Below are 10,905 nucleotides of genomic sequence, written 5' to 3' on the forward strand. Positions count from 1 at the left end.
TTTTTAGAGCTAATAAATACAATAAGTTTATTTTGGATTACGAAAATATGCATGAATTTTATTCTTCTAAATTTAATAAGTATTTAAGTTTTGAATTTTAAATGACATAAGTAGTTAAGATTTAAGTTTGTCAAAATATTTTATTTTCTGTTATAAATCCATTTGAATAGTGTATTGTTCATTTGATTCTTCAAAAGTTGATTAAATTCATATATGTATAATTTCAAGGTAATATCAATCTTGGTGGATAACTATGTATAATTTCAAGGTAATCTTTGAGTATGATACCTTAACACTATAACATTTGGATGATACACTTTGTTCTGAGCTTGATTTTATAACATTTTTTAAGTTTTTAAATATAAGTATGTTTTAAAGATTTTTTTTTAATGAACTTTTCAAGTTACTAAATTTGTCAGTTAAGTTTATTAAAGTTATTATTTTTCTGTGTTTTTGAATTTATGTGATAAGTTTTTAAGATTTCAAATTTTGAAGTTTATGTTAAAAGTTTGAAGTGAACTTGTAATTTAAGAAGAGTTGAAGATGAAAAATATCAAAAATGATGGGAGCCAAAGAGAAAGGTTACAGGAGATTAGCTCATTAATTTCGAACAGTAATCTCAACCATAATACCCCTATTTTTGTGCCTAAAGAATAGTGAAAAAAATTCAACTCTACTGGATACTTCAATTGATTGCAGTCAGCATCATAAAGGGTATTTGAGGACAACCAATGGGATAATACAGAGTATTCACTTAATCTATGCCCGCAATCTTAGTACTAAAGTCCTATTACCTTCATGAACTTATTTTATTAATAATTTTCTATCCCTTTTCGGCCTACGTGGCACAATCTTATGGGTCCAACGCTGGTTGACTTTTTTTTCTAAGCTAATACCACGTAGGTCAAAAAGGGTAGAAAATTACATATAAAATATGTTCAGGGGGTAATAGGACCTTAGTATAGTATAAGTGTGTCTCTGGATTTCGGACATAAGTTGAAGGGGTACTTGTGCATTTTCCCACAATCAATTGATGAATTCACCAAGGCACTAGATCAAGGGGATTTGGAACCATAAGAAAATGTGATCACACACACACACAAAAAAATAGTTTCTGTTTGGATTGACCTATTTTAGGTGCTTTTAAGTCAAAATAACTTTTAAACAACTTTGAAATGCTTGACTAAAGTTAAAAAGTGTTTACAAACACTTATTTTAAAGCCAAAATAACAAAAATAAATCAAAAGTCATAAGTTAGAAATCGTAACTTATAGCTTTTGACTTATAAGTCATAAGCTAAAAGCCAATCCAAACAAACTCTAAGTTAGGCCCCTACCGTAAGGACTTAGTTCAACTAACACTTATGCTATTGATTCTGGGAGAGGAATTTTTTCGACGTAGATGAGGAAAACAATGTGTTAAATATATACTTTGATGAAGTAGCTAGGGATGGAAATATCTCACCTGAACAACAAATAAGTGAAAGCAACAAAAACAAAAACAATACACATGAAAAACAACATAGTTCGTATGGTAAAGTGACTTGAAATTTTGTTTCAAGGAATGAACTAATAAGACCGACAAAACAGAATCATATAACAAGGTCAATAACTTAATCTAGATACAATAAATGATGAACTAAGTACTAATTAGAACACACGATGAAAATAGTTCAGATTAGTTGAGACTGAATATCAAATTTTTAAAGTTTGTAAATGGAAGTTTGTGTTTGAAAACTCAAACAAATTTCATATCTGGCAAACTTAATTGATTAAATAACATTTTATGGGTATAGTTTACCTAATTACATTCTATGGGTATAGTTTAGTTATTTTAGGTATCTTTAATTTTGTATATAAGGTTTCTTTTGTTTTTTATTTATATAATTTTATTTTATAAAGAGTGGTTTGTAACTGAAGCATTAAATATGCTAACAATAAATTTAGATAATGCCATAATTTAAGGTAAACGTCCATAATTTAAGGTAAACGTTCAAATTTATTTTTTTTTCCAAAAAAAAATAAGAAGTATACAACAATTGAAACACAAGATAAACTTGTTTCTGTAGTTTATGAAACAACAGTTCATTCATTTTTTTTTGTTTTTCTTTATAATTGAATATAGGTAATCGTTCATTGGATGAAAATTCATGTTTATTATTGCAATATTTATACAATATTCTATTGGGTTTACAAATTTTGATGTATGTGCGTTCGTTATTGTGGTGATAATTGTATATACCCATATCATAAGTGTTTTTCTTTTGAAAACTGGTTTCAAAAATATATAAATTTTTAAGAAGAAATTTCGTAGGATACAATTATATACTTTTTGTTGATGTAGTATTTGTATATTATAAAGAAGATCAGTGTAATCGAATACAGGTAATCGTTGGTGATAATCGTATATAGCCATAACGTAAGTGTTTTGCTTTTGAAAACTGATTTCAAAAATATAAAAAATTTTAAAGAAGAAAATTCATATGATACAATTATATACTTTTTTTGATGTAATATTTGTATATTAGAAAGAAGATCAGTGTAATTGCGTTTCTTTTGTATACATATACAAACTTACCTTTTTTGTATATTAATATGTGTACATGAATATGGTAGTTAAACATGGCAATATATACAACTGTCTAAATGACTTTGTATATACTACAATAATATATAAACTTAATATATACTAACTTCAATAATTTGTATATAACTACTAAAATATACAAATTATAATCATATATGAAATTTTCCCATCTCTATAACTAAATTCATTTACTTTTTGTATATGTATACAAAAACAAAAATAATATGGAGCCTTTAATATACAATCCACTACTACCACTATTAAAACTTAGTATATTATTCATTATACATAACTTAAAGTATGTATAAACTAATCAAATCCACAGACTCATACAATAACTAAATGAATATACAAATAAATAATGGAAGATATATAACTAAAGCATGTGTGTACTAAACATACAATATACTATATACAATTACGTGAATACAAAATTTGCTTAAACAAATAATTTTTTGTATATATAACTACTAAAATATACAAATTATAATCATATATGAAATTTTCCCATCTGTATAACTAAATACAATTACTTTTTTTTATATGTATACAAAAACAAAAATAATATGGAGCCTTTAATATACAATCCACTACTACCACTATTAAAACTTAGTATATTATTCATTATACATAACTTAAAGTATGTATAAAATAATCAAATCTACAGACACATACAATAACTAAAGGAATATACAAATATATAATGGAAGAAATATATAAATAACTAAAACATGTGTGTACTAAACATTCAATATACTATATACAATTACGTTAATACACAATCTACTAAAACAAATAATTTTTTGTATATTGACGCCTACGTAACAAAAAAATTGTATCTAAAGTTGTGTTTTAAGCCACTACCTCATGATTATGATGTTCTTCAGATCCGTCAATTTCAGATGCATTCTCCTCTAAATCAATGTTTACTGCTTTCCTCTATCTTCCTCCTTGTACAATTTTAATGCCTTTAGCTTTGGCATTGTTAAGAACTTCTTGAACTGCCGTAGGGTTATATTTTTTCTTTGATCTCAATTCTTCCATTGTTGGTTCATGTTGAAATTGTTTGGATTTTACCGTAGACCCTACATCAACCCCAAAATCTTGAGTTAAACCCATTGAAAACGAGGGTAAATTGTAAACAAAATTGACATGCAATGGAATACCTCTAGTAATCCTCATAGATGAAGATGATTCATTCATTCTGTGAAGAATTTGTGATCTAATAAGAACAAACAATCGATTATTTCACAAAAAAAATATGAAAAAACATAAGAAACACAATACATATACAATTGTTGAATAAGGAAAAAAAAGAGAAAGGAAAACGACTAAAATTTAGGAGTACTTGCGAAAATTGAATTCAATTTCGGGAGGAAGGAATTGAATTTTTGACAATTTGAAATTCAAAATCGAATAGAAGTATTAATTGCAGGAGAAAAAGGTGGAATATGAATAGGAGAGATAATATTATTTTGTGTAAAATTATATACAAAATTAAAAAAATAGGTTTTTATACTATTGGTTTAGGAATAGGTGGTGGACCCCATTAATTATAGTAAAAAAAAATAAACTATAATTATAAAAAGTAAATAAATTAAATTATACCCTTATTGTATAATTACTTAGGAATGTTTGCCATCCCATGTAATTTTTATTTTTTTTTCATGTTTGTTACTCACACTTATTCCTGAGTTTTTTATTTTTATTTTTAATAGAACGCCACTAGACCTTTAAAGAACTCCTTCTTCGTCTTCACAAAATACAGAGCAAACAGAAGAAAATTCATTTCAAGTATGGCTAGTTCTGGATGTCATGCTCTGTTTTTCGTACTCCTCTCCATAGTTCTTGCTTACACAGCAATCAAATCCACCATTCATTCTAAATCAACCGTCAATTACTCAAATTCACCTCAACAATTCAACAAACATGCCCTCACCATGAAAGCTTCTAAAGCTCTTAGAAATCAAGGATTCAACATTATAGCTACTCTACTTCAACTCTCTCCTGAGATTTTCCTATCAACTCAACAATCCACCATTTTCGCAATTCAAGATTCCGCCATTTCCAAGCTCTCCGTTCCTTCTTGGGCAATGAAGCAGCTCCTTCATTACCATATTTCTCCTACAAAATTCCCATTTCAACAATTGTTGAATATGTCCCAAGGTTGTTGCTTGACGACCCTTTTATCTCAGAAGAAAATTGCCATCACCAGAATTGATAAAAAACAGAGCATCATCGAGATCAACAATGTCTCTGTTTCTCATCCTGGTGTGTTTCTTGAAGGAAATCTTTCGATTCATGGAGTTAGTGGGGCCTTTTCTGTGTTAGATTTTCATGGAATCGACGAACATATAGACGTTATTCAATCACCAATTTGTGATGAAATGCCAAACGAAAGTGTTACCGGTACCAAGAACTTGGTTAATTGGCCAAGAATCATCAACTGGCTCAGCTCCAATGGATATGCCTCCTTTGCAATTGAATTGCATTCTGTTCTTGATGGGGTTCTTCAAGATTCTGCAAATTTAAGCTTTGTAACAATCTTTGCTCCTCCACATTTGGGATTTTTATCATCTCCTTCACCATTGCTTGAAAGAATCGTAAAGCTTCACATAATGCCCCAGAGATACACTTTCATGGAATTATCTTTCTTGCCGGACATATCATCCCTCAAAACACTGGCTCCAGCCCTGAATGTCACCATTTCTAAGAGCAATTTTTCGCGCGTTTTGATCATTGATGGTGTGGAGATCACAGCACCAGATATTTTCGTGTCTAAGACGTTTGTCATCCATGGAATATCTCGCCCTTTTCACTTGGAGGAGCTATCCATTTCATTCAGATGATAAACCTTTTTTTTTTAGCATTTCTGTTACATGTATCTTAAATATGCAAGCAGAGTTGATAAACACCATGTTACATATATGTTAATTTCTAGCTTGCTAGTTCTATCGTTCTTATTTCTATGTTGCTCGGACTCTCCAAAAACATAGACACACCTGTGTAAGATACTCTAGAAATACACTAAGTTTGGAGGATCAGACATGCCCCCATCGACTATATCAATTTGATTTTTGCTCTTAGCGAACTTCCAATAGATATTTAAGATCCCATCATTCACAATCACATACAATACCATACAAACTTGTTCGTTACATGAAAACAATACTCGAAATAAAAACTCAACAAACATACAGAATATCAAATAAGTCATCAGTGCATGTCATCAAATTCTCCTTCATTACCTCCTTCGTGGCACGAAATCACGTCTTGATCTTCCTTGTTTTCCTCCTCTTCATCTGGCTTTGTCCAATATCCTAAACCCTCAACGTTACATCTGAAGTTTTTCAGCGAATTGCAGTGGCTGACTTCTAAGTATTTGAGAGATGGCATTGCATTTTGGAATGTTTCCCATGTTTCCTCCAGCCTTGGCAAGAATTTCAAGCACAGTCCTTCAACATTCCACTTATCCTCATTATCTCCCCAAAAATTTTCACTCACGCGGTTAAGTACTCTTGAATCTTCGATGCAAAGGTACTGCAGTTGGGGAAGTGAAATGGGGTTTATCCATGCTGGTGTAGTTTCTTTGAGGTAGTGCCTTAGATATAACTCTTCAATGCGCGTTGGTGGTGACAAGTTATCCAGCTTCCTTATGATGTCCTTGTTTTCACAGTCCCCTGCATTGATCGATAACACCCTTAGTAGTTCAAGTTGTTTCAATGCAGCCAATTCCTTGTCATGTATCATGCTTTCCTCTGTTATGTCTAAGTGCAGTACCCGAAGTTGAGTCAGTGCCACGACTTCACTCAGGCGACAAGCTTCTGTTGTTGCTGGACTCGGTAACTTGAACCCGTACAGCTCTTCAAGATTGGCAAGCCTAGAGAGACCTTGTGGTAAGCATGACAAGGATGGACAGCTTCCAACATCAAGAATTGCCAATCTTGGAAGTGTTGTGATTGATGTTGGTAGCTTTTTTAAGTCTTTGCATTCTCTAAGGACCAGTATTTGGAGGCCCCATAACTTCCTTACGGAGTTTGGAATCTCGTCCAAATTTGCAACATTTCTCAGATTTAAATAAGCTAGTCGCTTTAGTGATGTGATCCATTGCCATAGATCAACCAAACAGATTGTATCTAGCTTGACACATGACAAGTCCAAGACCCTGAGAGTCTTGATTTCAGCCAGAGCGATTTTCCTGTTGAAGCCGATGTAATTTGTTGTAGTGAGAACAAGTGCTCTTAGCTTTGTGTTCCCATATAAGGACTGAAAAGTTGTTTCCCTTGTAACCCCCAAGTGCCTAGAGTTAACCGTGGCTATGTGCCTCCCTCGATTGAAGCAACAAAATTTCTCGTCTTCTGCAACGAGAATTGTCATGTCCCTAACCATATCATGCATCTTGCAACTATAAACTTTGCCATCAAAGCTTCTTCTTTGCACAGCTTCAACCAAGCACCGACTTACGAGTTCAGACAAATGATCAAAAGCTACATCTGTTGCAGTTTCTGTGCCATCGCCACGGACTAATCCTTCCCCTACCCACCAACGAACCAATTGTTCCGCCTCAATTTCATGGTCATCTGGATAGATTGAGAAGCATAACATACACTGCTTTAAATGAGCAGGAAGCTCATCATAACTTAGTTGCAAAGAAGCCATTACTGAAATATTGCTTTCACTATCCGATACCAATTTCTCTCGAAAGTTGTCACATATCCTTGTCCACTCCCCGAGTGAATGTGGTTTTGATGATAACATCCCACCTGTGGTCTTGATGGCTAGAGGAAGACCATGACATTTACGCACGATCTCTCTTCCAACTTCTTCCAATTGAGCATTGCACTTCCCTTTAGTTGACAAAAATGCAAATTTACAGAACAATGACCAACTCTCTTCATCATCGAGCAATCTTGGTCGATGAATTCTTGATTCTGTAGCTCCCATTCTCTTGACAACATCATCATTTCTTGATGTAATTATAATACAATCATTGTGCTCTACAAACTTTGGTAATCCCCTTGAGATTCTATCCCACCATCCATCATCAATACTCCATACATCATCCAAGACAATCAAGTATGACTTGTGTGAAAGTGCTTCAAGAATTCTGTTAAGCAAATCTCCTTTGTCAGTTCCGCTATCGTCTCCATTCAACTGTTTCAAAATACCCTTCATGATGAGAAGCTCATCATAAGTTTGAGATACAGAAACCCAAACTTTCTTTTGAAATCTCACATTCACTTGTCTGTCATGGTACACCTTTTGCGCGATTGTGGTTTTACCCAAACCGCCCATACCTACAATGCCAACGCGATGTAATGAATCGCTATGAGAAAAGATCCATTCTTTGATCTTTCTTGTGTCTTCTGATAACCCCACAATTTCAGATTGATCAAAAATGTGTGAGGTCCATCTTGTCCTTCTTCTACTGATGTTTTCGTCACCTCGTGTTTGTTCTGTTATTGGACCAACAAAGGTCCTCAGCTTCTTATGCATTTTCACTATCTTCTTGTTAAGTCCTGTCAGTTTCTTTCCAGTTATATATCTGAAAGATATCTCCTTTGGAGACGGAACCAAGCAAGATGGATTCCCTTTCATACTTAGATAGTCTTCGCGGATTTGGCAATCCGTGACCACATTATCTGCTTCATAAATCAGCTCTTGAAGTTCAGATAAGGTTGTCTTGACAAGCTTACTGCTTCCTTTCAGCCTGTTTGCTTCAGTGAGATACGAACGCATGAGATTCAGCTCTTTCTTCATCACCTCAAACTCACTTTCGAATTGTATTGCATACTGAGCATGCACATTCACTTCCTTTGACAAGTCCTTTACGATGAGCTCGACTACAGCTTCCATGATTGCATCTCCCATCTCTTAGCTGCAAATATATCAAAATTGAACATGTAATGAGTGAGCCCTCATAGATGATACTAAAGAGGGCACAAAATAAGAGTCATGCTACAACAGGTTTTAGAGACATTTATAAAGAGTGCTCCCTGCTACTAAAAATACATATTAGTGACAATTAAGATATGATCGTTAATTAATTTCTGCTAAAGATCATTTTTATATAGTGACACTTGGATGAAATATTGAAAGGTTTTTGGATCAAAGTTTTAGCAAGAATGACACTGGAACTGATTTCTTAGATAATCACCCAACTAAGAAAGGTGAATTTATGATATAATTATACGTTCTTTGGTTGAATGACCATTTGAAAAATCAACTATGGTCACCGTATTATGGGACTGGACATGTTTAGGAAGTAAGGGAAAATCAATGGTTGAGAAAACTAAATTTATCATAAAGATGTTCTGTAGAATGTAATTTGAAAAAAAATTAGAAAAGGTCTGCTGGTGAGATAATATAACCAAATCAAAGCCTATTGATATATTTTTTTTCAAGAATCAGAAAAAGTGCAATTGCTTCTTCAAGAAAACTATGTAACCTTGTAGTTTTTGATGTTTAATACTCCCTTGGTTTCAATTTATTTGTCTTATATTCATTTATAGTTCCTTTTTTTTTACGACTCTTTAATTTCAATTTTTCATACAACATGTTTAAAACTACTAGATTACACGATATTTTAATACATTTGACATGATATCGTTAGTTTTAAGTCTTCAAAATAACAAGATTCAAAAGTTGTTTTCAATTTATTTGTCTTATATTCATTTTAGTCCCTTTTTTTACGACTCTTTAATTTCAATTTTTCATACAATATGTTTAAAAATATAAGATTAAACGATATTTTGATACATTTAACATGATATCATTAGTTTAAGTCTTCAAAACAACAAGATTCAAAAGTTATTTTCAATTTATTAAACATTTAAAGTCAGACAAACTAACAGAAACAGAGAAAGTATATTGTAACTTTTCAAGACTAGTCTCAAGATTTCTAACCTCTCAATGCAATTTTGTCCAGAAATCCTGGCAGTATCTCTACAAAGCTCTTCAACACCTAATAACAAGTCATGAATTCAAATAAAGAATGAAAAATGGAACAGTGAACAGAGATATATATAAAGAATGTAACTCTTTAGGGGAACTAAGTAGATAAAAATTTTAAAAATACTATGACATGTTTTGCACCTACTATTGGCATATGTATAATATCATATGCTCTTTAATAGTTAGTATGATTTAATAAAAATATAATATAAACATGTTTTGCATCTACTATTGGCATATGCATAATATCATAAGCTCTTTAATAGTTAGTATGATTTAATAAAAATATAATATAAACATGTTTTGCATCTACCATTGGCATATGTATAATATCATATGCTTTTTAATAGTTAGTATGATTTTAATAAAAATATAATATAAACATGTTTTGCATCTACCATTGGCATATGTATAATATCATATGCTTTTTAATAGTTAGTATGATTTAATAAAAATATAATATAAAGTAATGTCAAACGATAACCATAACAACAAAATCCGTTTAATATCGCGAATGCGATCTGATTGTACGTAGTCTTACACTCTTATCCCTATCTTAAGCATATAAAAAGTCAAGTATGTAAAACAGATTAAATACAACAATGAAGAGGTCATATTGAGAAAAATTAATAAGAGAACAAGTAGAAATAACAAATAATCGAAACAAAGAAAATAACATGTATTACTATAATCGAAGAAAAGTATGACATGTTAATTAAACAGCAAGATTAAAATAATCTGAAACAATGAAGCATATATATATATTATAATAAGGATGGATAAAGGAATATTTTTACCTAAAATTAGTGATTACAAGTGTAGAGTTGAGAAGAAAAAGAGAGGTTGTGTTTCTTTAAACTTGAGAAGTGCCTATTTATTAAAAAAGGGAGAAAAACTATAACAAAAAAAAAAGAACTTTTTCTCCTTCGATGTATCAAAAATGATAAATGGAAAGTAGGAGATTCGATTTTGTTTGTGGTCATTAGCAATGCAATTTAGTTATACCACTTTTTTAATTGGCTAAATAAAACACATTAGAGTTTTATAAGATCCTATTTTTTTATTCCAATTGTACAATATTCTATCGATATAGTTTGATTAGTGTTGGAGACGACTAGAAATTTCTCCATGCTATTAAATCTTTTATATTATTTTCATTTTATATTTAATAATCTTCTGTGGTATTCTTAGTTCCTTAAAAGTTTTTGTTTAATGACAACGAAAGTATAATTTTTTAAATATTAAATAAAAAATGGACATGCTTGCTCACTAGTTAGATCGAGTTGTCTGTAATGCCCCGTAAGGGAGCTGGGGGGAGGGGGAGGGGGGGAGGAAACACACAAGTTGCACCAAATCAATTTGAGA

At 31.6% G+C, this 10,905-nt stretch overlaps 2 protein-coding genes and 1 long non-coding RNA gene across 3 annotated transcripts; 1 reads left to right on the forward strand and 2 right to left on the reverse strand.

Moving 5' to 3' along the window:
• Nucleotides 1–3,303: 3,303 nt before the first annotated feature.
• On the reverse strand, nt 3,304–3,945 carry LOC114078102. Its single transcript, XR_003579648.1, has 2 exons — nt 3,753–3,945; nt 3,304–3,671 (listed from the first exon to the last, which is right to left on the reverse strand). It is a non-coding gene; the product is annotated as an uncharacterized LOC114078102 (long non-coding RNA).
• A 369-nt stretch (nt 3,946–4,314) lies between these two features.
• Nucleotides 4,315–5,559, forward strand: LOC107025662 (fasciclin-like arabinogalactan protein 21). The gene has a single exon (XM_015226425.2). The coding sequence runs from the start codon at nt 4,383–4,385 to the stop codon at nt 5,433–5,435; it is 1,053 nt and encodes a 350-aa protein (XP_015081911.1). The 5' UTR covers nt 4,315–4,382; the 3' UTR covers nt 5,436–5,559.
• A 116-nt stretch (nt 5,560–5,675) lies between these two features.
• LOC107024156 (disease resistance RPP13-like protein 4) lies at nt 5,676–10,465 on the reverse strand. Its single transcript, XM_015225069.2, has 3 exons — nt 10,338–10,465; nt 9,493–9,550; nt 5,676–8,464 (listed from the first exon to the last, which is right to left on the reverse strand). The coding sequence occupies exon 3, from the start codon at nt 8,455–8,457 to the stop codon at nt 5,803–5,805; it is 2,655 nt and encodes an 884-aa protein (XP_015080555.1). The 5' UTR covers nt 8,458–8,464; nt 9,493–9,550; nt 10,338–10,465; the 3' UTR covers nt 5,676–5,802.
• Between the last annotated feature and the right edge of the window lie 440 nt (nt 10,466–10,905).

This window comes from Solanum pennellii, chromosome 7 (genome assembly GCF_001406875.1).
Source record: "Solanum pennellii chromosome 7, SPENNV200".
Lineage (NCBI taxonomy): Eukaryota > Viridiplantae > Streptophyta > Magnoliopsida > Solanales > Solanaceae > Solanum > Solanum pennellii.